General features: G+C 45.2%; 1 protein-coding gene across 1 annotated transcript in view; it reads right to left on the reverse strand.

Moving 5' to 3' along the window:
* KCNT2 (potassium sodium-activated channel subfamily T member 2) overlaps positions 1 to 23,787 on the reverse strand; it is a 1,033,274-nt gene that overhangs the window by 665,050 nt on the left and 344,437 nt on the right. Inside the window, exon 5 of the mRNA XM_069737282.1 lies at positions 11,592 to 11,651. Coding sequence (XP_069593383.1) covers positions 11,592 to 11,651 — 60 coding nt within the window. The remainder of the gene's footprint in view (positions 1 to 11,591; positions 11,652 to 23,787) is intronic.

Raw genomic sequence — 23,787 nt, forward strand, 5'->3', positions numbered from 1 at the left:
AATACCGCAGAGGAAACACAAGTATAGAGTCACAGAACTCTCTGCCCCTAGACGTGAGGTTAGAATCCCTCTAGACCACTTGTGCTCGGCACTGGAACTGTGGTGCCAGGGTGAATACATACAAAACATGTATATAAATACAAAATAGATTCAGCCCACTGGGTGCGCGCAGCGTCGCTCTGGCAGACACCACTAACCATCCTAACTAGGGACAGGTAAGCGCACTGATTGTGCACGGTGCCACACTGGCTAACGCTGCTGATAGACGCTATTAGATTATGCCTGGTGCTGGATGGCACTAACTGGCGCTAGACAGCTCCAACATTTGCGAGCATTCATTAACACTAGGGATGGGTATGATTCAGAGCTTTCACTAGAACAGGCATACATCCACACACACACAATAACAGATTTATCCTAACGCATGGCAGTGCGGCCATGCAAACCTTTTATAGTGAAAGTTCTCCAGGACCTTCCTAGTGGTCCAATAAGAGCTGCTACAGGACCTGAGCATGTGACCCTCGACCTCCAATGAGAGCTCATCCCTTGGGCATGCGCAGAAGAAGAGAAGTGGGACTTAGTCCCAGGAGCGCCATGCTCGCTGCTGATCAGTACTGGTTACGATGGCTTAGCCTGGAAGGACAGCAGTAACCAGCCGCACAGTATCAGCTTGAGCCAGATGCTGGGACCGACGTCTCTGCCGAGCAGGCTCCACTGCGGCTGGAGGAGAATGGGACACCGCAGCGGAGATGCTTTGAGCTTCCCCTGTGCAGCAGTGGGAACTCGACACCTAACATTACGCCCCTCATAGGGCCCCCCTCCTTGGGCCTCGCTGCGCTCAAAGGCCGCAATGAGCTGCGGAGCCCGAATGTGCTCAGCCAGCTCCCAGGACCTGTCCTCTGGACCATTACTCTTCCAATCCACCAAATAGAATCTTTTGCCATGTACCACCTTACACCTCATGATGGCGTTCACCTCGTAATAGTCTGTGGACGAACCCGATGTTCCAGCAGATGACTTAGAAAACCGGGACATGTGAACGGGCTTTAGGAGGGACACATGAAAGAAGTCAGTGATGCCTAGGCGTGGAGGAAGGGCCAGAAGGTAGACCACAGGGTTAACCTGTTCCAGGACCTTGAAGGGACCCAAGTAGCGAGGTGCAAACTTGGTGGACTCAAATCGCAGCCTGATATTATGGGCAGAGAGCCACACCAAGTTGCCAGGAGCAAAGGTCGGAGCGGGGCGCCGATGTGCATCAGCGGAGGACCTCATTCTCTCCTTGGAGGCCCGGATGGCATCCTGTGTGCGGTCCCAAATGTCACGTGCCTCCACAGCCCAGTCTGCCACCCTGGAATAGGTGGAAGACACAGGCATGGGCACAGGAACCCGCGGATGCTGGCCATAAGTAAGGAGGAATGGGGTCTGCCCAGTAGAGTCGGCTACAGCGTTGTTCAACGCAATCTCTGCCCATGGTAGCAAGGATGCCCACTTGTGATCCAGTGTTAATACAGGACGGGTCACGCGTTGTGCTGGTCAATCATGGCCATGCCAATAATTGACATGGCTGTTATGGCTCTGGAAGTGCTCACAGCCTAAAAGCTTTTTGATTGGCTGCACTGCAGTCTTTCAACAAACATTATGCGCCACCAAACCAGAACAATAAAATGGACTTCAGGGAAAAAGAACAGTTTCTTTCTGGGAAAAGTCTGTATTCAGAGTTCGGTATAGTACGCTAAGTGTCTGATATGAACCTCAAACTTTACAGTTCAGGTTCATTCATCCTTACTGGCCACAACTGTTCAAAGTATGATAATCTATACAGTAAGATGTCATATCTAAAGGTTGCTATGAGGACGATCCAGTAGCAATGCAAAATGATGTTAGCCTCCTCTCTGATGCTTTAGCAGTGTGGGAAGTGATGACAGGCACGTTTTTTTTTTTGTGAGCCACAAATAGAAACTCACAATGTTTGAATTCACAAGAAACTGCAGATTTCAGGAATCCAAACTTGAAATTAATCCTTCAGTTATTGACCCACTCACCTCTATTTGCTATTGATTTCTTATGTTTTTATTGAATCACTTGCATAATAAATACACAAAATAAAAACAAATTATTTTAAAAATGGCATTGAACATTAAATGGATATGCACTATGTTCCAAATTATTATGCAGATGACATTTTTCTCGGATTTTCCTAAATGGTCGGTGCAAATGACAATCAGTCTAATAAAAGTCATCACCCGTATACATCGAATTTTATTGAAGAAACCTCCCAATGATAACAGTATAATCTTCAAAATGAATAAAAACTCAAAATGCACTATTCCAAATTTTTAGGCTATTGATTTCTTATGTTTTTATTGAATCACTTGCATAATAAATACACAAAATAAAAATAAATTATTTTAAAAATGGCATTGAACAATAAATGGATATACAGTAGAGCAACTTTGAGCAGTCTTCAACTGGGCCAGGGACAATGTGATACCTCAAATCTAAACTCTAATTTTTGCCAGATCCAAAAGTGCATCATGAGAGTCTGCAGCGACTCATTAACATAGCTAATCCACTGAGACATTTCACATGGAGCTGCAGCCATTCTGCTTAAGTCTATCTGTGGCCATTGTTTACCATTCATCAAAAAAAGTGATGAATAGTACATAAAAAACTTGAATTGCACTTTCTAAAAATATTCTTTATTAATTATACTTAAAAATCTGTAGACCGTACAACAAAAATAATAATAGCCTGATAGGCACCCCTGGGATTCCAACACAAATTGAAGGTTTACACCCTTACGCGGAGGTTGGCATTTTGCGCAATTGGCACCCCCACTCACCGATGGTTGGCCATATGGTGCCCTGAGTTTTACGCAATTATTCCACATCTGATATATTAATCCTTACATCCAATAAAGACCAATCAAAATTCAAAGAGATTATTTAAAACAGTCCATTAATATGAACATGCGTTTTTGCGTGGAAAATGGAAGTAAGCACAAAAGAGGACGAAGAATTAGGTCTCTCTTAGTGACTGCTAAGAACATAACATTTGTAACAACCTTGAACAGGAGGACTTTTTGGTTACCCTTTTCCATTATCATAATTAATTTTTTTAGCATTCCAGCACATCCAAAAGCCATATAAAGGCAGCAGAAGGGTATGGTAATTATAATCAGCATGATCTGAGTTATGAGGACACAGGTATGTGATGCTCTTGTGTAAAGAGCCTCATAATGATTATAGTTAAAAGGAGGCATAAAGCTGGATTACCACAGTCAAGGGACAGCACAAGTTGATTTATAGTAAACAACAATGAAATACATTTCTCGTTTTTAGCTGTCAGAATTTGAAAGAATATCTAGTGAAGTCGGTAATGTTGCCCTGTGGGTTTCTCTCAGAAAGAATGTTTTCATTTCTCCCCATAAGGTTTGTAGAGATTACAATATTGGCGGTAACTTGTTCCTTATAAGAAGGTCTCTCAGGTCAGGTGTTCCACATCTGTATGTATTTTACTTTGAAAAAGAAAATATCAATTTAGTTTTTATAATACATAATTTGCCAACATGTTACATTACTTGTTATACAGAAGCTACATACTAGTTTTATAAAGTCATGCTTTGTTTCAGCTAAATGAAACCAAGTCTAAGCCTGTAGATAATGTAAGAATGTTCTGTAAGATGTTGTTCCAGAGATAAGATATTCTTACAGAAACGTCCAAGTCTTTTATGACAATGATCCTTGAAAACTTAAATTGTTAAAGTTTGCCATATTTAATTATTTCTGGTGTACAACATTTTTTGCTTTGAGCAAGTACAGAAAACGAAAGGCTGTTAATTTTAATACTGCACCCTTTTTAACCACGGCAGATCCCTCTCAAATATTCATAGGGAAGCAAAAGCATTTTATATCTTATGTTATATTTTATCTCTGTCTATGTCTTGGAAGATGGAAGCTTTTGTCTGAAATTCAGGCTTTCATATCAGCTGGTGGAGAATGCGGGCAGATTCAGGAGTCTTGATTCTCTTGGTAAATCAACCAAAATAGGAAGAACTCCAGGACAGATGAAAATGGCCGCAGGTGAGATGTCTCACCAGTCTCTCCTCCTGCTTTGCGGGTCTTTTTTGGGGGACTTTGGCTACAGGATTTATTACCTCCTCTCTCACAGGTGACTTTACCTTTCCCTTAAATGTTTGTACAAATATAAATCAAACTGCACAATATGCGCCATTTCTTACACCAAAGAAGCCAAGTAGCCAGATGTGAACACTAGAAGATATTTATACAAAATTTATCCTTTATTGAGCAATATAAAAAATAGACATACAAACAATAAGATAAAAACAGTTGTCTCTTGTGTAAGGAATGCTATACGGTACAGACCCGATGTATAGAATTGAAGTAACCAGGTGCACATATAGAACATAGTAAGTGTTAAATTTTGTACAATTGTGGATTATTGGTTTTGTCTTATGCCACTGGTTGCAAAGTGTGAAGTTGGGACCTCCATACTGTGGCTTTCACAGACAAGCAAAGGACGTGTCCCAAGACTGTGTTTAGAAAATCAGTTCCAGGCACAGTGTACTAACTGTATGACCAACTATAGTTATTCTTTGCGAGCAAACTTTTAGCACGGTTAAAGGTACCGTCACACTAAGCGACGCTGCAGCAATACCGACAACGATCCGGATCGCTGCAGCGTCGCTGTTTGGTCGCTGGAGAGCTGTCACACAGACCGCTCTCCAGCGACCAACGATCCCGAGGTCCCCGGTAACCAGGGTAAACATCGGGTTACTAAGCGCAGGGCCGCGCTTAGTAACGCGATGTTTACCCTGGTTACCATCCTAAAAGTAAAAAAACAACCGCTACATACTTACCTACCGCTGTCTGTCCTCGGCGCTCTGCTTCTCTGGTCTGGCTGTGAGCGCCGGGCAGCCGGAAAGCAGAGCGGTGACGTTACCACTCTGCTTTCCGGCCGCTGTGCTCACAGCCAGACCAGAGAAGCAGAGCGCCGAGGACAGACAGCGGTAGGTAAGTATGTAGCGGTTGTTTTTTTTACTTTAACGATGGTAACCAGGGTAAACATCGAGTTACTAAGCGCGGCCCTCCGCTTAGTAACCCGATGTTTACCCTGGTTACCAGCGAAGACATCGCTGAATCGGTGTCACACACGCCGATTCAGCGATGTCTACGGGGAGTCCAGCGACGAAACAAAGTTCTGGACTTTCTTCCCTGACCAGCGACAGCACAGCAGGGGCCTGATCGCTGCTGCCTGTCACACTGGACGATATCGCTAGCGAGGACGCTGCAATGTCACGGATCGCTAGTGATATCGTCTAGTGTGACGGTATCTTAAGCTTGGGCTTATTTGGTCTCCAAGGTAGATTGGTACTCCAGAGAAAATGGAAGAATCACCTGGTTACTTGGTTGTTCACATAAAAAAATAAAAGAGGGCATGGGAAATAACTGGTATACGTTGGTGGCAAAAGTCCCAGAATAGGTCTAGGACCGCAGCTGTCAAAATTAGTGAAGCTGCCTCTGTACATCCACCTATCATTAGGAGTTCAGAAGGTGTTTTACACTCGGGAATAGGGAGGTGTCTTTAGACTGTACTCGTACTACCGAAGGAAAAAGCAGACGGAAATACTGAAGATTAAACCATTTCTGTAACTGCATAGGAGAACCCGGAAGCTAGGAATTAAACTTGATGAGGGTCTAATTCAAGACAGGTAATATATGAAGTTTCTACAAAAACCAGCTATAACAATTCCCAGAGTTCTAGAGTGAACACCAGAAACATCACTAGCCAAATTGGCTGTACAACAATTGACTGGGAAAAAGGAGGAGGATTCTGAATGAAGTATATTTCAGTAAAATAGCAGTCCAACAAAAGCACCTGTTATACTGGTCAAGTATTAATTGCTTTAATAGAAGGAGTTGGTGCCATAGTTATCCAGAACCTGTGAGCCCCATGGTTGACCAGTGAACTAAGGGCCATAAGGAAAAAAACTCCTCCTCCTTGATAAAACACATATGGTTTTGAAAGTACTTAAAATGTGTATGCATCTGCCACAACCCCAATTGCACAGACCTGACTGTAGTACTTGAGACACTTTTTGGCATAGCAGATTATCATCACCCATTAATGGATTCAAAGGGTTGGGTGGCAGGTGAACAAGTAGACCCTAAAACACTTTGACAAGGATAGAGACACCGTGTCACAAGATAGGAGAGATTTTCTCACTATTTCCTGGCGTATCAGGTTATTCAGGGACAGTATCTGAATACACTGACACATCAGGATCCTAAAGAAATACACAAACAGCAGCCATGTGTGTAGCAGCATATACTGTATAACCAGGGTGACTGCTAGCGACAATGAGACCGTGAGCATTGCCCAAGAGCGTGAAGCGTTACTGTATCACTACTCCCTTTCTCAGGGCAAAACTCAAAGGAACTAACCTTTCGGTTTTTCATCATTGAGTCAACTTTTTCTGTGTAGTGAGCAGATGAGTAGTGTGAACAGTAATACAATGTGACCTGGCCTCTAACCTATCCATAACTGGCACTCATGTGACTGGGGTTGGCATCGATACAATGGTAATCTTGCTTATGGAGTGTAAGATTACGCTACCTGAGTGTGTTGGGGGACACTCGCTTGGCACAAGATTCAAGCACTCAGACACGGTACCTCACATGAGTCTGGTTTATTAAACTGCATAAACCATATGATGTACAGTCCATTGCAATCCAGCCACGAAACATTAAAGGACATCAGACAGTACATGTAGCAGATAGGCTTCTCTGCTGTATATTACAATTCCCCCAGTCCGGGGTTACCTTTCAGGAGTCCACTCCTCACACTGACTTCACGTCAGTCCCAGGTCCTCAACACAGATCATCCAGGTCTACGGTCTCCAGGTGCTTCCAGGAGGACTCCACTCCTAGGAGCCTCCAACACCGACCGTCCAGGACCTTGCAGCACCCAGGCCACTCTGTAGTGTCCAACCAGGACACATGGAAGTCTGTCCACAGTTGCAGTCTCCCAAACACTCCCACCGTGTGCTACACACACCTACTTTTCATAGGTGTAACCACACCCAGGTACCTGTCACATGGCTAGTCAGGTGAGTGTGACATCACCACAGGTCCTTCAACACAAAACCAACTTACGTATTCAGACACGCCTCTTTGGGTGGGTTTGTAGGTGACTAGACCCACCCATCTCTCCAATCACCTGGAAGCCTTCCCAATGTAAACAAATCCCTCAGTAGTAGATCTGCTTGAGCAAAACATACCCAGGCTTCCATCACAGGGCCACCTACCTCTGTGATACATAGCGTCCATCAATCACATGACCAGTTGCTGTTTCAACCCAATTATGTCTCCATGTGCATCCCGAAGTGCACATGCAGCGCCCCCTGGCTGCAACACTTGTCACTGCACCACAGGAGACATAACAGCTGCCTCCACAAATAGCAGTGTTTCTACTCAGTAATACGGTGTTACATAATTTACTGAGATGAGATTTACTCTATAAATTAAATTTTCACATTCTGTGCAAACCAGGGGGTATGCTTTTAAAATAGAAAAAAAAAACATGCAGAGGAGTTTGAGAACTTTACCCATTTGGCTGCCTCATATTTCCTCATGACTGTCAGCTCTCCTGACACAGAATTAGGTGCAGTACAAGAATGCACTAGAGAATTTCAGTCAGACTTAGGACCACTGACAATACATTTGTTGGTATCATAGAGATTTCTGCTCATACCACAGGAGCAGATCTGTCAACTCCTTGTTGAACATGATGTAAATCAGCATGCCTCCTACCCAGATCGCTGGTCATCTGCATCGGCAGCAGGACACAGCCCTGAGGAGAAGGCACCGGTGTTTCTCTCAGACTCAATTGGAGAATCACCTACTAGAGTAATGCTGATTGGCATCTGTTGGCTCCCCATACCTGGCTGTGATGAGACATGGTTTGATGTATGGCTCAAAAGGATGAATGATTGAACTGATACAGCATTAGGCCTGTCTCACACGTCCAGATAATTCCGGTACCGGAAAAAATCTGTACCGGAATTATCCGTGTCCGTGTGCCCCTACATTTTTGTGGCACATCAGTGTGGCACACGTGCAGCACACGTGTGCTGCCCGTGTGCCCACTGGATACCACACGCACCGTGCTGGGTAACACACGTACCAGCATCTGGTGCTGAAGCCCCATTCATATCTTCCCTGCAGCAGCGTTTGCTGCAGAGAAGATATGAATAATAGTGTTTAAAATAAAGATCTATCTTCCACCCGCCCCCCACCCCCTGTGCGCCCTCCCATCCCCTTTGCGCCCTCCCATCCCCTGTGCTCCCTCCCCCCCCCCGCTGTTCTGAAAATACTCACCCGGCTCCCTCGTTGGCTGTCGCTTCTTCCTGTTCTGGCAGCAGCTTCTCCTGTATGCGGTCATGTCGGGCCACAGATTACAGTCATGAATATGCGGCTCCACCCCTATGGGCGGTGGAGCCGCATATTCATTACTGTAAATGAGCAGCCCCACGTGACCGCATACAGGAGAAGGTGCGGCCAGGAGAGGAAGCAGCACCGGCGAGGGAGCGAGCCGGGTGAGTATTTTCCGAACAGCGAGGGGGGGTGCACAGGGGGTGGGAGGGGGGTGGGCACATAGATCTTTATTTTAAACACAGCAAACACAGCAAACGCTGCTGCAGGGAAGATATGAATCGCGGTTTCAGCACCAGTGGGGGGGACAGCACTTAATGTAGCGCTGTCTCCTGCACGGCACACAGACTGCACACGGACAACGTCCGTGTGCGGTACGTGTTTTACACGGACCCATTGACTTTAATGGGTCCGTGTAATACGTGCGCTCCCACGAACACTGACATGTCTCCGTGTTTGGCACACGGAGACACGGTCCGCAAAAAATCAATGACATTTGAACAGATGCATTGATTTTAATGTGTCTACGTGTGTCAGTGGCTCCGGTACGTGAGGAAACTGTCACCTCACGTACCGGAGCCACTGACGTGTGAAACCGGCCTTATTGATTTCCTCCTGGATTCACCTCTGTTGCATATTGTCTAATATGTCTAAAATTCATTGCTAAAAACTTGTATGTAAACAGTCTATAACAGTGATTTTAGCAGATGTTTCAGAGGAGCTTTTACAACTATCAAAGTGTGAATTGCATGAGTATGAGAGAACTGTATGTGTGTGTGGATGTCATTTGTAGGTAGGAACAAGATTAAAAAAAAAACAAGCTTCTGTAGAAGTTACAGCATCAAGTTGTTAGTAGATTGGGGGTACCAGAGATAATTTATAGTAACCAAAGCACACATTTCATTGGGCAAGTAATACAGATATGGTATGTGAAATTTTCAACAAACAGCGATAAGGTTAAATGAAATAATTTAATTCTTTAAAAAAATCACTACAATTTATGAACAAGTAGAGTTAGAAAATGGACTCTTGGCACTTACTTCTTCGCAGAACACAACCCAAGATGACGATACCGGCTGAGATACTCTTTGAGGAAGTTCTTAAGACTGGATTATATCTTCTTCATGTCTCTGAGTATCTTTGGATCATGGGAATTTGATTGATTTTTTGTGCTGTTACATTAGACACTAACTGATTTATAAAAGCAGGTGTTTACATCTGGACCTGGACCCAACTGTGCCTCCAACTGATGATTGGGGATAGTTGAAAGACACCTGGATATCTGCAGCCTTGATGGGTAAGACTTTACTACATGTGCAAGCTAGAAAAGCCAAAAGGCAAGACCACCAGGATCCAAGCTTCCTACTGCAAAACAGATCACCCCCTTTGCTGCTCAGAGGCCCCGTCAGACCAGAAACCTGACACATGGAAAACTTAACTCATTTATCGATTTAATTAATGTGGAGGTAGTGGGATCATAAAAACATCCAGCATCTCTGCCAGCGTGGGACCCACACACCAAATAGAGACACAAAGTTATTACCCAATGAACAATGTTTTACTTCCCATCCCAACTGGTTGCCTTCTGGAATAAAAGAGTAGGATTGGGTTTTCTGGTAGCCTTCCATCGGGTGAACTTTACAGTCTCAATGCTTATTTTTATTAAACTGCACTCCATCACCATGTTGAAGGACAACACTTTACTATAACTGCAAACTGCACTCCATCACCATGTTGAAGGACAACACTTTACTATAATTGCATCTTGTTATATGGTAAGATACCTAAACCTATTTGACTATTGAGTGTGTAACCAAGTGCCAATCTTTACTGCTTGAAGGCATCCTATCAAAGGGGTTCCCTAGTGTTATTTTGAAATGCTTTTTTATTTGTATAATAAAATTCTTTTACTAGAAATGTTATTAGGTCATAGAAGAATAAATATGTTTTATGTAGCCAATTTTTTATTTGAGTTGGGTTTTAACATTAGGCTTCAAAGTCACTATAGAGCTATAGATGAATGTCCTGATATTTGTTGCACATTAATCATGTACTAGAACAAGTTAGGTGACACATCGTTTTCATCATTTTTGCAGAAACACAAAACGTATTCTTTATAATTTCACTAGCTGAAGAGCCCAGCCTTGCTCGGGCATAGTAACTAGCTGTGGTTAGTTATAACAAATTATAATGATTATATTGCACATAAAAACATTTCACATTATATATTCAACACTACAGATTTGCAGCACATATTGTTTAAATGATTACCCAAGTATTGATAGTATGTTATTTTCAACTCATTCAAGAGCCTTTTGATAAACAGCATTTTTTGTTTTCCTTCCGGAGCAAAGATGAACAGATTTTTGGCAGTTCCAACTCTTGAACAGGCCAAGTAAAGTTGACTATGAGAAAAGCATGGAGATTGCAAATCAATCCCTACTACTTTCAATGACTGTCCCTGAGCCTTGTTAATGGACATTGCAAATGCCAGTCAAACTGGAAACCGGAGGTGATACTGTCTGCTGAGCTTACTGTGTGATGAGCTGTGTATCTAATCCTATCCTGTGTATTACTGTCTGCTGAGCTGTGTATCTAATTGTATTCTGTGTGTTACTGTCTGCTGAGCTGTGTTTCTAATCATATCCTGTGTGATACAGTCTGCTGAGCTATGTATGTAAGCCTATCCTGTGGTAAAGTATACACTGGCATAAGCCAAATATGTTTGATACTAGCGCATGGCCGTGCGGCCATGCAAACCTTTTATAGTTGCAGCTCTTTCAGGACCTTCCTGGTGGACCAATAGGAGCTGCTACAGGGCCTGAGCGTGTGACTCCCGACCTCCAATGAGAGACTATATTTCTGTTCACTTCTCAATACTTTCCCTAGCTCACTATTCTGCATCTGCTTGTGCCCACGTAACTCCTCCCATCCTGGGCTAGTCCCAATAATAGTCCTGGCTGCTGCAGACTCACGGTTGCTGGCCTCAAAATAGTAAAAACGCAGTTAAACAAAGAAATGCATTTTATAAACATAAGTTTTTCAAGGGAGTGTTGGCAGTTTCTCCACTCCTTTACATTCTGTAATAGTTGATTATACATATTACTGCAACAAAGTACAAAAAAAAAAATCGCATACCTTGTAGCTGAGGTAACTGAGCAAGATTGTTTCTAAAAGGCTGATGAGAGCCACTGTCACCTGTAAAGATGAAGAAGGTAGCATTTGTAAAAAGAAATATCACTGACAACAGAAAGCTACTGTACATTAGGCCCCTTCAAATGTCCATTTTTTATGACTCTATGGGGTCCGGTTTTTAAGGACTGCAAATACAGACACACACACACACCCAATGAATTCAATGGTGATGTCAGGTTTTTTTATGGCTGCGGAAAGCAACTGTCATCATTGTTGGCTGCTGAAGGCAACTCTCATCATTGTTGGCTGCTGAAGGCTACTGTCATCATTGTTGCCTGGCCTCCCTGTGATCAGCACGACAAGGCAGCAATGATGTGAGTCCTCCTGTGTAAAATTACCTCCTGTGTATCTCCCGTGTAAAATTAAATTTAAACAAAAAATGGTGTGTGCTCCTGCATAATTTTCATAACCAGCAGAGGGAAAGCCTACAGCTGGGGGCTTATGTTAATAATCTTTGAAGAGGGAAAATATCCCAAATGGTTCCCAGGCTAATAATAACAGCTCACAGCTGTTTGCTTAGCCTTTACAGTGAATTTATGCTGGAATCCAGAAAAAAAATTACTTAGGCTACCCCTGTAAATTCAAACCAGCAACAGCTATAGAGACAGCTGAGGACTGATATTAATAGCCAACATCAGCCATCAGCAACCCCAGAAATAGCACATCCATAAGATGCGCCAAATCTGGTGCTTAGCCTCGCTCTTCCCACTTGCCCTGTAGCTGTGTCAAGTGGGGTGATAGGATTGGGGTTGATATCAGCTTTGTTTTGTCAGCTGACATCAATTCCAGGGGTTAGTAATGGAGAGGTGTGTCTAAGACACCTCCATTACTAACTACATGGTAAGTTTGGAAATAAACACACAGCAAGAATAAAATCCTTTATTTGAAATAAAACTCAACATCATGTTTTACACATTTATTTAAAAATAAAAAGCAAAGTTATACTTACCTTTACACCTAATATCCATTGAAGTCCCCTGTAAAAAAAAATAAAAATAAACAACCATTTCCCTCACCTGTGCAACTTGAAGATAATCCATTGGTCCTTTGATGAGGGGGGCATCTTATAGATGCCTCTCCATTACCAACCCCTGGGCTTGATGTCAGCTGCCAATACAAAGCTGACATTAACCCCAGCCCTATAACACCACTTCCCACCACAAACAGGGCAAGTGGGAAGAGTGAGGCTTATCGAAAGATTTCTCTCAGCTTATGGATGCGCCATTTCTGAAGTGGCTGAGGGCTGATGTTGGTAACCTGGAGGAGTGGGGGCAATATCCTGCACCCTTGCCAGGCTATTAATATCAACCCACAGCCTTCTGAGTAACCTTTGTAGCTTTGAATTTATAGGGGGACCCTACATTATATTTTTCTGGGGTCCCTCTTGAATTTGCCAGAAAAGGCTAAGCAAACAGCTATGATTTGTTATTAATAGCTTGGAAGCCTTTTTTCCAGATTGTTAACATCAACCCGCGGCTGTCGGCTTTCTGTTTGTTGGTTATGAACATTACATGGGAGACTACACCATTATTTAAATTTAATTCTTGATTTTATACAGGAGGTACACAGTAGGTGTGTAATACAACTCCCATCATTGTTGTTTGGTCATGCTGATCACAAAAAGACCAGGCGACAATGATGAGAGCTGCCATCAGCAACTGGCACTTGGGATCAGCGTGAACTGCAACTCTTCTTCACAGACAATGGTACTTGTCATACGGACACATGAACAGCACATGGATGTGACACATGACAGCAAACGTATACACAGATGTCACATGGATATCACATGCGTACGTATGGATGGCACATGGACACGGACCACGGATCTCAAGAGTACTGTTTTTTTCCTGTCCAGGAATCACCAGGACATGTTAAGGAGCCCTTAAGCTGAGTCCACTTACACAAGGCTGTGTAATGATTAGTGTATTTCATTAGTAGCTGTAAGCCAAATTAATGATTTGAAGCTGCACAGCCAGAAAAATTATAACTGAAACAGTAGCACATTGTCCGTGTTTCATTTAGAAATGTAAAATGTTAACCAAAATTTTGCCATGTGAAAGTGGTCTTAACCCCTTAACGATGAATAATAGAGCACACCATGAGCGGGTGTCAGTTCCCATATCATGACGTGATGTTTGTCATGCATTTAAACTGTGACTGCTTTTAAACAGTAAATGACATCTGAGCAGCACTGGAAGAGGTGCGAAACCCATGTCCTCGGTCCACGCACTCAGGCCGCTGTGAACGGTCAGTAAATCTGACTGACCAATCACAGCATGATCACGCCTGAAATATCAGCACTAGGGTTGAGCGATCTTGACCTTTTTAGAGTCGAGTCGTGTTTCGCGAAACTCGACTATCTTAGAAGTCGAGTCGAGTGGAATCGGCCGATTATGGCGAAAAGTCGGGTATCGCCCGAAACACGAAACCCAATGCAAGTCAATGGGGGAGCATAGTCGGCAGTGAGTGGAGGCCAGGAAAACACCTACACTGCCCATTTTAATGGCAAAAACATCCATTCTTGTTACAGAAGCTTGTCAATCGTAATTTAGCTTATAATAATTGGAAGGCATTTGAAATTGGGGGTCATTTGGCTAAAGTTGTGGGGGGTAGGGCTGGTTCAAGTAATTAGTGGGCCCAGTAAATCTGGACCACGTCACGGCAGTGGAGCAGGGAGAGGTAAGTATTTCAACTTTGCAAGTGCTGTGATCCTAAGCAAGCAATGCCCACTTGTTGGCATTGGCACTGGCACAGGGCCCCTCAAAGTACAGCGGTGTGTTTGCACGGCGGGGGCGCCTCCCACCGGCAGCAACACTTTTGCGTACTATGAGAGGCCCTGTGCCAGTGACGTCACCAACTAGTATTCTTCCCCCCACCTGATGAAAAAACCTGCACTTTTATCTGCACCTTCCTCTTTGTCCCCGTGTAAGGTGGTATGGTATGCGGGAAGAGGAACCTGACTTTCAGCAGGGTCACAATCTTGCTGTGTAGCGTGCACGGGGAATTTTGCGTTATGGGTCAATGTACCAGCAGACTCATCTATCACTGGCTGGGCAATGGGCAGGATGAGGAGGAAACACAGATATAGGCCCAAAGAATAAAGTTGGCTAAATGCAGTTCAAAATTGGTAACACAGGACTAACCAGGGGGCATTGCAGTGGAGGACAACTGGAATGAGAGGCTGACACAGAGAGTAGGCCCAAATCAGTAAGTAGTCGAAATGCAGTTCAAAATTTGCAACCGTAGTAAACAGGCGGCACAGCTTTGTTCAGTGGAGGAGAACAGCAAGGAGTGGCAGACACCGATAGTAGGCCCCAACCCAACTAGTAGGCCAAATGCAGTCTAACATTAACAACTACTTAACGAGAGCCTGAAAATGGAATTTCAGGACAGGAAACCAGGAGAACAGCAAGGAGTGGCAGACACCGATAGTAGGCCCCAAACCAACTAGTACGCCAAATGCAGTTGTTCCATTTAACCACAATTTAATGAGAGCCTGAAGATAGAAGTTCAGGAAAGGCAACCTGGAGAACACCTTGGAGTGGAACACACCATCTCTCTACACCCCATACCCAATTTGTAGGCCTAATGCAATGTAGTTTTCAACAACTACTAAACGAGAGTCGGAAGATCGAAGCAATGTGGACGAAACCTGGGGAACACCTTGGAGTGTAACACACCGTCTCTCTACACCCCATACCCAATTTGTAGGCCTAATGCAGTGTAGTTTTCTACAACTACTAAACGAGAGTCGGAAGACCGAAGCAATGTGGACGAAACCTGGGGAACACCTTGGAGTGGAACACACCATCTCTCTACACCCCATACCCAATTTGTAGGCCTAATGCAGTGTAGTTTCCAACAACTACTAAACGAGAGCATGAAGATTGAAGCAATGGAGAGGAAACCTGGGGAACACCTTGGAGTGGAACACACCATCTCTCTACACCCCATACCCAATTTGTAGGCCTAATGCAGCGTAGTTTCCAACAACTACTAAACGAGAGCCGGAAGATCGAAGCTCAGGAAAGGCAACCTGGAGAACACCTTGGAGTGGAACACACCATCTCTCTACACCCCATACCCAATTTGTAGGCCTAATGCAGCGTAGTTTCCAACAACTACTAAACGAGAGCATGAAGATCGAAGCAATGGAGAGGAAACCTGGCAAACACCTTGGAGTGTAACACACCATCTCTCTACACCCCATACCCAATTTGTAGGCCTAATGCAGTGTAGTTTCCAAAAACTACTAAACGAGAGCCGGAAGATCGAAGCTCAGGAAAGGCAACCTGGAGAACACCTTGGAGTGGAACACACCATCTCTCTACACCACATACCCAATTTGTAGGCCTAATGCAGTGTAGTTTCCAACAACTACTAAACGAGAGCATGAAGATCGAAGCATTGGCGAGGAAACCTGGGGAACACCTTGGAGTGGAACACACCATCTCTCTACACCCCATACCCAATTTGTAGGCCTAATGCAGTGTAGTTTCCAACAACTACTAAACAAGAGCATGAAGATCGAAGCAATGGAGAGGAAACCTGGGGAACACCTTGGAGTGGAACACACCATCTCTCTACACCCCATACCCAATTTGTAGGCCTAATGCAGTGTAGTTTCCATCAACTACTAGAGAGCATTAAGATCGAAGCAATGGCGAGGAAACCTGGGGCACACCTTGGGTAGGCAGACACCGTTAGTAGGCCCTACCAAAGTTGTACCCCCAATGCAGTTTTAAAATTCCTAGAGGCTGAAAACAAGACTATTGACGCTCAGCTTTTTTCAAAGGAACACAGCTGAATTGAGTGGCGCAGACAGACACAGGTAGTAGGACTTAAACCAAAAATGTGGCTCACTGCAGCTTAAAAAAGTTACAGGGGTACACAAGCACCAGTGCTCTGGGCAGTGGAGGACAATTTCAATAGTGGACCGCAGACAGACTTTGTACGCCTACTATTAAAAAAAGGATGCTCTATGCAATTAAAAATAGGTTCCAGGGGTCCACGGGCAGCAGTGGTGTGGTCAGTGGACGAGTATTGGAAGGAGGGACCGCAGACAGGCGTAGTAGGCCTAACATAACAAAATTAGGCTGTAGACACTGTAAAATTGGTTCCAGGGGTACACGGGCAGCAGTGGTGTGGTCAGCGGAGGAAAATTGGAATTAGGGACTGCAGACAGACTTTGTAGGCTGTCCCCTGTGGACCATGCATCCAACACATTAACCCAGTGCGCCGTAATGGACACGTAACTTTTTGTGGACATGCCTACTGGTCCATGCGTCTCTTGTCAGGTGCACCTTTCTACTGTTTGATTGCCTGAGTGCTATGACAATGCAGACTTTTTCATGCCGCTGGAGGGCTGGGATGGCTTTTCTCGCAAAAGAAATGTCGACTGGGTAGCTTGAACCGTTGCACAGCGTAGTTCATCTGGGCTTTCTAAATATAAAACAAAGAAAAAAAGGAGGCTACATGCACTTTCAGCTGGGTTCCAGGGGTACACGGCCAGCATTGGTCTGGTCAGTGGAGAACTATTGGAAGGAAGGACCGCAGACAGGCTTCGAAGGCCTAACATAATAACAGATGGCTGTAGGCAATTTTAAATTGGTTCCAGGGGTACACGGGCAGCAGTGGTGTGGTCAGTGGAGGCCTAGTGGAAGGAGTGACCGCAGACAGGCTTCGAAGGCCTAACATAATACCAGATGGCTGTAGGCAATTTTAAATTGGTTCCAGGGGTACACGGGCAGCAGTGGTGTGGTCAGTGGAGGCCTAGTGGAAGGAGTGACCGCAGACAGGCATCGAAGGCCTAACATAATAACACATGGCTGTAGGCAATTTTAAATTGGTTCCAGGGGAACACGGGCAGCAGTGGCCTGGTCAGTGTAGTAGTAGTAGAAAGAACGGACCGCAGACAGGCTTCGAAGGCCTAACATAATAAAATTGGGCTGGCTGTAGGCAATTTTAAATTGGTTCCAGGGGTACACGGGCAGCAGTGGTGTGGTCAGTGGAGGCCTAGTGGAAGGAGTGACCACAGACAGGCATCGAAGGCCTAACATAATAACACATGGCTGTAGGCAATTTTAAATTGGTTCCAGGGGAACACGGGCAGCAGTGGCCTGGTCAGTGTAGTAGTAGTAGAAAGAACGGACCGCAGACAGGCATCGAAGGCCTAAAATAAAAAAATTGGGCTGGCTGTAGGCAATTTTAAATTGGTTCCAGGGGTACACGGGCAGCAGTGGTGTGGTCAGTGGAGGCCTAGTGGAAGGAGTGACCGCAAACAGGCATCGAAGGCCTAACATAATAACAGATGGCTGTAGGCAATTGTAAATTGGTTCCAGGGGAACACGGGCAGCAGTGGCCTGGTCAGTGTAGTAGTAGTAGAAAGAATGGACCGCGGACAGGCTTCGAAGGCCTAACATAATAAAATTGGGCTGGCTGTCGGCAATTTTAAATTGGTTCCAGGGGTACACGGGCAGCAGTGGTGTGGTCAGTGGAGGCCTAGTGGAAGGAGGGACCGCAGACAGGCTTCGAAGGCCTAACATAAAAAAATAGGGCTGTTGGCAATTTAAAATTGGTTCCAGTGGTACAAGGGCAGCAGTACAATGGTCAGTGGAGGCCTAGTGGAAGGAGGGACCGCAGACAGGCTTCGAAGGCCTAACATAAAAAAATAGGGCTGTTGGCAATTTAAAATTGGTTCCAGGGGTACACGGGCAGCAGTACAATGGTCAGTGGAGGCCTAGTGGAAGGAGGCACCGCAGACAGGCTTCGAAGGCCTAACATAACAAAAATGTCAATACAATGGTATTGTCAGTGCCAGGCATTGAAGGATGTCAGCGCATAGACTAAACATTGGTGGAGCTGTGAGAGATAATTTTGCAAGTGGTAGAGCACTGTTTGAGCTGGGGGGGAACTGTCTTGTGGCCGGCGGTACAGGCCCAGGGCCCCTCATATTACAACGGTGTGTCTGACGTTGGGTGCGCACCACCACCGCCAGAGACACTTTATTGTACTATGAGGGACCCAGTGGCAGTGCCGTCGACCAAAAGCGGGCACACCCACCTCTTCAGACAAACAGCACTCTCACGGGTGCTGGCGCCAAGTGTCGATACCACGGCCCCGTGTGGGGAGTTTGGCCATTTAGTGAGGTGTAAACATGTCGTATGCTGGACAATCAGGTGCAGAAAATTACGAGATTGGAAAAGTCATTCAGAATAGTCCACAGGCAAGACCTTTTCATTGGAAAGCTAGGTGTCAGCCGGGCAAGGTGGGGCAAAAGATTTCGAAATCCAGTTGTGGTTCATTTTAATGAAGGTTAGATCATCTACATTTTGGGCAGCCAGACGAGTCCTTTTTTCTGTTAGTATTGAACCTGCAGCACTGAATACTCTTTCTGATAGGACACTAGCTGCCGGGCAAGCAAGCTCCTGCAATGCATATTCTGCCAATTCTGGCCAGGTGTCTAATTTGGATGCCCAGTAATCAAATGGGAATGACGGTTGAGGGAGAACGTCGATAAGGGATGAAAAATAGTTTGTAACCATACTGGACAAATGTTGTCTCCTGTCACTTTGAATTGATGCTGCAGTACCTGTCCTGTCTGCGGTCATAGCAAAATCACTCCACAACCTGGTCAGAAAACCCCTCTGGCCAACGCCACTTCTGATTTCTGCCCCTCTAACACCTCTGGTCTGCTGGCCCCTGCAGCTCGTGTGAGAACGATCACGGGCGCTGTGTGCAGGGAATGCCAGAAGCAAACGGTCAACAAGAGTTGATTGTTTGGTTGCTAATATTATTTCCAAGTTGTCATGTGGCATTATATTTTGCAATTTGCCTTTATAGCGAGGATCAAGGAGGCAGGCCAACTAGTAATCGTCATCGTTCATCATTTTAGTAATGCGTGTGTCCCTTTTGAGGATACGTAAGGCATAATCCGCCATGTGGGCCAAAGTTCCAGTTCTCAAATCTGCGGTTGTGCTTGGTTGAGGGGCAGTTTCAGGCAAATCCACGTCACTTGTGTCCCTCCAAAAACCAGAACCCGGCCTTGCCGCGCCAACAATTTCCAGTGGCCCCGGAAAAGCTTCCTCATTAAAAATATAATCATCCCCATCATCCTCCTCGTCCTCCTCCTCCTCTTCGCCCGCTACCTCGTCCTGTACACTGCCCTGGCCAGACAATGGCTGACTGTCATCAAGGCTTTCCTCTTCCTCAGCTGCAGACGCCTGATCCTTTATGTGCGTCAAACTTTGCATCAGGAGACGCATTAGGGGGATGCTCATGCTTATTATGGCGTTGTCTGCACTAACCAGCCGTGTGCATTCCTCAAAACACTGAAGGACTTGACACATGTCTTGAATCTTCGACCACTGCACACCTGACAACTCCATGTCTGCCATCCTACTGCCTGCCCGTGTATGTGTATCCTCCCACAAAAACATAACAGCCCGCCTCTGTTCGCACAGTCTCTGAAGCATGTGCAGTGTTGAGTTCCACCTTGTTGCAACGTCTATGATTAGGCGATGCTGGGGAAGGTTCAAAGAACGCTGATAGGTCTGCATACGGCTGGAGTGTACGGGCGAACGGCGGATATGTGAGCAAAGTCCACGCACTTTGAGGAGCAGGTCGGATAACCCCGGATAACTTTTCAGGAAGCACTGCACCACCAGGTTTAAGGTGTGAGCCAGTCAAGGAATGTGTTTCAGTTGGGAAAGGGAGATGGCAGCCATGAAATTCCTTCCGTTATCACTCACTACCTTGCCTGCCTCAAGATCTACAGTGCCCAGCCACGACTGCGTTTCTTTCTGCAAGAACTCGGACAGAACTTCCGCGGTGTGTCTGTTGTCGCCCAAACACTTCATAGCCAATACAGCCTGCTGACGTTTGCCAGTAGCTGCCCCATAATGGGAGACCTGGTGTGCAACAGTGGCAGCTGCGGATGGAGTGGTTGTGCGACTGCGGTCTGTGGACGAGCTCTCGCTTCTGCAGGAGGACGAGGAGGAGGAGGAGGGGGTGCGAACGGCTACAGCCAACTGTTTCCTAGACCGTGGGCTAGGCAGAACTGTCCCAAACTTGCTGTCCCCTGTGGACCCTGCATCCACAACATTCACCCAGTGTGCCGTCATGGACACATAACGTCCCTGGCCATGCCTACTGGTCCATGCATCTGTTGTCAGGTGCACCTTTGTGCTCACAGATTGCCTGAGTGCATGGACGATGCGCTCTTTAACATGCTGGTGGAGGGCTGGGATGGCTTTTCTGGAAAAAAAGTGTCGACTGGGTAGCTCGTAGCGTGGTACAGCGTAGTCCATCAGGGCTTTGAAAGCTTCACTTTCAACTAACCGGTAGGGCATCATCTCTAACGAGATTAGTCTAGCTATGTGGGCGTTCAAACCCTGTGTACGCGGATGCGAGGCTAAGTACTTCCTTTTTCTAACCATAGTCTCATGTAGGGTGAGCTGGACTGGAGAGCTGGAGATCGTGGAACTAGCGGGGGTGCCGGTGGACATGGCAGACTGAGAGACGGTGGGAGATGGTATTGTTGCCGCCGGTGCCCTAGATGCAGTGTTTCCTACTACGAAACTGGTGATTCCCTGACCCTGACTGCTTTGGCCTGGCAAAGAAACCTGCACAGATACTGCAGGTGGTGCAGAAAATGGTGGCCCTACACTGCCGGAAGGGATGTTGCGTTGATGACTAGCTTCATTGGCCGAGGGTGCTACAACCTTAAGGGACGTTTGGTAGTTAGTCCAAGCTTGCAAATGCATGGTGGTTAAATGTCTATGCATGCAACTTGTATTGAGACTTTTCAGATTCTGCCCTCTGCTTAAGGTAGTTGAACATTTTTGACAGATGACTTTGCGCTGATCAATTGGATGTTGTTTAAAAAAATGCCAGACTGCACTCTTTCTAGCATCGGATACCTTTTCAGGCATTGCAGACTGAGCTTTAACCGGATGGCCACGCTGTCCTCCAACAGGTTTTGGCTTTGCCACGCGTTTTGGGCAAGATACGGGCTCGGCAGATGGAACCTGTTGCGATGTTGATGCCTGCTGCGGCCCCTCCTCCTCCGCTTCAGAACTGCTGCCGCCTGCACCCTGTTCCCCCAATGGCTGCCAATTGGGGTCAAGAACTGGGTCATCTATTACCTCTTCTTGTAGCTCGTGTGCAACTTCGTCTGTGTCACCGTGTCGGTCGGTGGTATAGCGTTCGTGATGGGGCAACATAGTCTCATCAGGGTCTGATTCTTGATCATTACCCTGCGAGGGCAATGTTGTGGTCTGAGTCAAAGGACCAGCATAGTAGTCTGGCTGTGGCTGTGCATCAGTGCCCTCCATGTCAGATTCAACTTGTAATGGGCATGGACTGTTAACTGTTTCACTTTCTAAGCCAGGGACGGTATGTGTAAAGAGCTCCATGGAGTAACCCGTTGTGTCGCCTGCTGCATTCTTCTCTGTTGTTGTTTTTGCTGAAGAGGACAAGGAAGCGACTTGTCCCTGACCGTGAACATCCACTAACGACGCGCTGCTTTGACATTTACCAGTTTCACGAGAGGAGGCAAAAGAGCTAGAGGCTGAGTCAGCAAGATAAGCCAAAACTTGCTCTTGCTGCTCCGGCTTTAAAAGCGGTTTTCCTACTCCCAGAAAAGGGAGCGTTCGAGGCCTTGTGTAGCCAGACGACGAACCTGGCTCCACAGCTCCAGACTTAGGTGCAATATTTTTTTCCCACGACCACCTGATGCTCCACCACTACCACTACCCTCATTACCAGCTGACAATGAACGCCCCCGGCCACGACCTCTTCCACCAGACTTCCTCATTGTTTTAAAAACGTAACCAAACTAACGGTATCTGTTGCTGTCACACTACTTACACGGTGAGCTATAACTTCAGTATGATTTAGCTACCCCTTTACAGGTGGGTGAGACCACAACGAAAATCAGGCACAATGTTACACACTCTGTTTTTGGTGGCACCAAATGAGAGAGATGCCACACACGCAGGACTGTCACTGAAGCACAAATGTAAATATTAATCTCCCACTGTTTTTTTTTATTTTTTATTTTTTTTTTCAGGGAGACTTTAGAAACAAAATAAAATAAAATGATTTTTTCAGGAAGAATTTAGAAACCAAATAACATAAAGTGATTTTTCCAATGACAATTTAGAAACCAAATAAAAAAAAAAAAAAAGCTTTCTATGCCCCACTGAGTGAGAGATGCCACACACAGGAGTCAGGAGTGGCACACAAGCCCAGAGGCCAATATTTTTCTCCCAATGATTGATGTAGTGATTTTTTCAGGTAGATTTTGGAACCCAAATCAAGCAAAAAAAATAATAGGCTTTCTATGGCCCACAATTGGAGAGAGAGAGAGAGATGGCACACCCAGGAGTCAAGACTGGCACACAAGCAGAAAGGGCAATATTAATCTCCCACTGATTTGTTTTTTTTTTTCAGGGAGACTTTAGAAAAAAAAAATAATAAAAAAAAATGATTTTTTCAGGAAGAATTTAGAAACCAAATAAAATAAAATGATTTTTTTCAGGGAGAATTTAGAAAACAAATAAAACAAAAAATAGGCTTTCTATGGCCCACTGAGTGAGAGATGACGCACACAGGAGTCAAGAGTGGCACACAAGCCCAGAGGCCAATATTGTTCTCCTAATGATTGATGTAGTGATTTTTTCAGGTAGATTTTGGAACCCAAATCAAGCTAAAAAAATAATAGGCTTTCTATGGCCCACAATTGGAGAGAGAGAGAGAGATGGCACACCCAGGAGTCAAGACTGGCACACAAGCAGAAAGGGCAATATTAATCTCCCACTGATTTTTTTTTTTTTTTTCAGGGAGACTTTAGAAAAAAAAAATAATAGAATAACATGATTTTTTCAGGAAGAATTTAAATAAATAAAATAAAATGATTTCTTCAGGGAGAATTTAGAAAACAAATAAAACAAAAAATAGGCTTTCTATGGCCCACTGAGTGAGAGATGACGCACACAGGAGTCAGGAGTGGCACACAAGCCCAGAGGCCAATATTTATCTCCCACTGATTGATTTAGGCCGGGGACACACACAACGTATAAAAAAACGGTCCGTTTTTGACGGACGAGAATCGCACAAATGTTCCCAAAACAGT

This window comes from Ranitomeya imitator, chromosome 8, assembly GCF_032444005.1.
Source record: "Ranitomeya imitator isolate aRanImi1 chromosome 8, aRanImi1.pri, whole genome shotgun sequence".
Taxonomy (NCBI): Eukaryota; Metazoa; Chordata; class Amphibia; order Anura; family Dendrobatidae; genus Ranitomeya; species Ranitomeya imitator.